At 54.5% G+C, this 2096-nt stretch overlaps 1 protein-coding gene and 1 long non-coding RNA gene across 2 annotated transcripts in view; both read right to left on the reverse strand.

The window, feature by feature from the left end:
• The window catches only part of LOC114073591 (tubulin beta-7 chain-like), a 3510-nt gene extending 1420 nt beyond the window's left edge, over positions 1 to 2090 (reverse strand). Inside the window, exon 1 of the mRNA XM_027911319.1 lies at positions 1988 to 2090. Within this exon, the coding sequence (XP_027767120.1) occupies positions 1988 to 2052 (65 nt within the window). The 5' untranslated portion in view covers positions 2053 to 2090. The remainder of the gene's footprint in view (positions 1 to 1987) is intronic.
• On the reverse strand, positions 302 to 1262 carry LOC114073590. The gene is made up of 3 exons (XR_003574354.1): positions 1248 to 1262; positions 1166 to 1207; positions 302 to 385 (listed from the first exon to the last, which is right to left on the reverse strand). It is a non-coding gene; the product is annotated as an uncharacterized LOC114073590 (long non-coding RNA).
• Positions 2091 to 2096: the final 6 nt, after the last annotated feature.

Genomic DNA, 2096 nt, shown 5'->3' on the forward strand with positions numbered 1-2096 from the left:
GAAAAAAAGGGGTTAATTCGTGGGGTGGGGTCTTGAGGGGGTTGGGGGATGTTTGGGGGTCTTGAAGGTGACCTTGGGGACTTTCAAACCAACTTTGGGACCTTCAAACCCACCTTGGGGACCTTCAAACCAATTTTGGGACCTTCAAATCAATTTTGGGACCTTCAAACCCACCTTGGGGACCTTCAAGTTTTGGGACCCTCAAAGTGACCTTGGGGACCCTCAAAGTGACCTTGGGGACCCAAAACCAACCTTGGGGACCTTCAAAGGATCTTTGGGACCTTCAAACCCACCTTGGGGACCTTCAAAGGATCCTTGGGGACCCAAAACTGACCTTGGGGACCTTCAAACCAACTTTGGGGACCTTCAAACCCACCTTGGGGACCTTCAAGTTTTGGGACCTTCAAACCCACCTTGGTGACCCAAAGCCGACCTTGGGGACCTTCAATTTTGGGACCTTCAAACCAACTTTGGGACCTTCAAACCAATTTTGGGACCTTCAAACTAACTTTGGGACCTTCAAACCCACCTTGGGGACCCAAAACTGACCTTGGGGACCTTCAAACCCACCTTGGGGACCTCCAAACCAACTTTGGGACCTTCAAACCGACCTTGGGGACCCAAAACTGACCTTGGGGACCTTCAAAGGATCTTTGGGGACCTTCAAACCAACTTTGGGACCTTCAAAGGATCTTTGGGGACCTTCAAACTGACCTTGGGGACCTTCAAACCCACCTTGGGGACCTTAAAAATGAGTTTGGGGACTTTCAAAGGATCTTTGGGACCTTCAAACCAACTTTGGGACCTTCAAGGTTTGGGACCCTCAAAGTGACCCACCTTGGGGACCTTCAAACCCACCTTGGGGTCCCAAAACCCACCTTGGGGACCTTCAAACCATCTTTGGGACCTTCAAACCAACTTGGGGACCTTCAAACCCACCTTGGGGACCCAAAACCCACCTTGGGGACCCAAAACTGACCTTGGGGACCTTCAAACCCACCTTGGGGACCTTCAAACCAATTTTGGGACCTTCAAACCCACCTTGGGGACCTTCAAGTTTTGGGACCTTCAAAGTGACCTTGGGGAGCTTCAACTTTGGGGATCTTCAACCTGTCTTTGGGGACTTTTAAATCGACTTTGGGGACCTTCAAACCAACTTTGGGACCTTCAAACCCACCTTGGGGACCTTCAAACCCACCTTGGGGACCTTCAAAGGATCTTTAGGACCTTCAAACCATCTTTGGGACCTTCAAACCAACTTTGGGACCTTCAAACCCACCTTGGGGACCCCAAAACCTCCTTTTGGTGACCCAGATGCCACCAGAGGTGCCCCAGGTGCCACCAGAGGTGACAAAGGTGCCACCAGAGGTGACAAAGGTGCTACCAGAGGGGTCATAAATGACCCAGGTGCCACCACAAGTGCCACCAGAGGTAACAAATGTGTCACCAGAAGGGTCACCAGACGTGACAAAGGTGACCCAGGTGCCACCAGAGGTGCCCCAGGTGCCACCAGAGGTGCCAAAGGTGCCACCAGAGGTGACAAAAGTGTCACCAGAAGGGTCACCAGACGTGACAAAGGTGACCCAGGTGCCACCAGAGGTGCCCCAGGTGCCACCAGAGGTGCCAAAGGTGCCACCAGAGGTGACAAAAGTGTCACCAGAAGGGTCACCAGACGTGACAAAGGTGACCCAGGTGCCACCAGAGGTGACAAAGGGGCCACCAGAGGGGCCATAAATGACCCAGGTGCCACCAGAGGAGCCACCAGAGATGCCCCAGGTGCCACCAGAGGGATCATAAATGACCCAGGTGTCACCAAAAGTGCCACCAGAGATGCCCCAGGTGCCACCAGAGGGGCCATAAATGACCCAGGTGCCACCAGAGGTGACAAAGGGGCCAGCAGATGTTTCCTAAATGCCCCAGGTGCCCCCAGGGGTGCCAGAGGTGCCCCCAGGAGTGTCCCCCCCCAGAGTGTCCCCAGAGCCCCGACTGACCGAAGACGAAGTTGTCGGGCCGGAAGATCTGTCCGAAGGGGCCGGAGCGAACCGAGTCCATCGTCCCCGGCTCCAGATCCACCAGGATGGCCCTGGGCACGTATT

The sequence above is a fragment of the Empidonax traillii genome, unplaced genomic scaffold (genome assembly GCF_003031625.1).
Source record: "Empidonax traillii isolate 1590-97213 ecotype Southwest subspecies unplaced genomic scaffold, ASM303162v1 scaffold7191:size13560, whole genome shotgun sequence".
NCBI classification, from domain to species: Eukaryota; Metazoa; Chordata; class Aves; order Passeriformes; family Tyrannidae; genus Empidonax; species Empidonax traillii.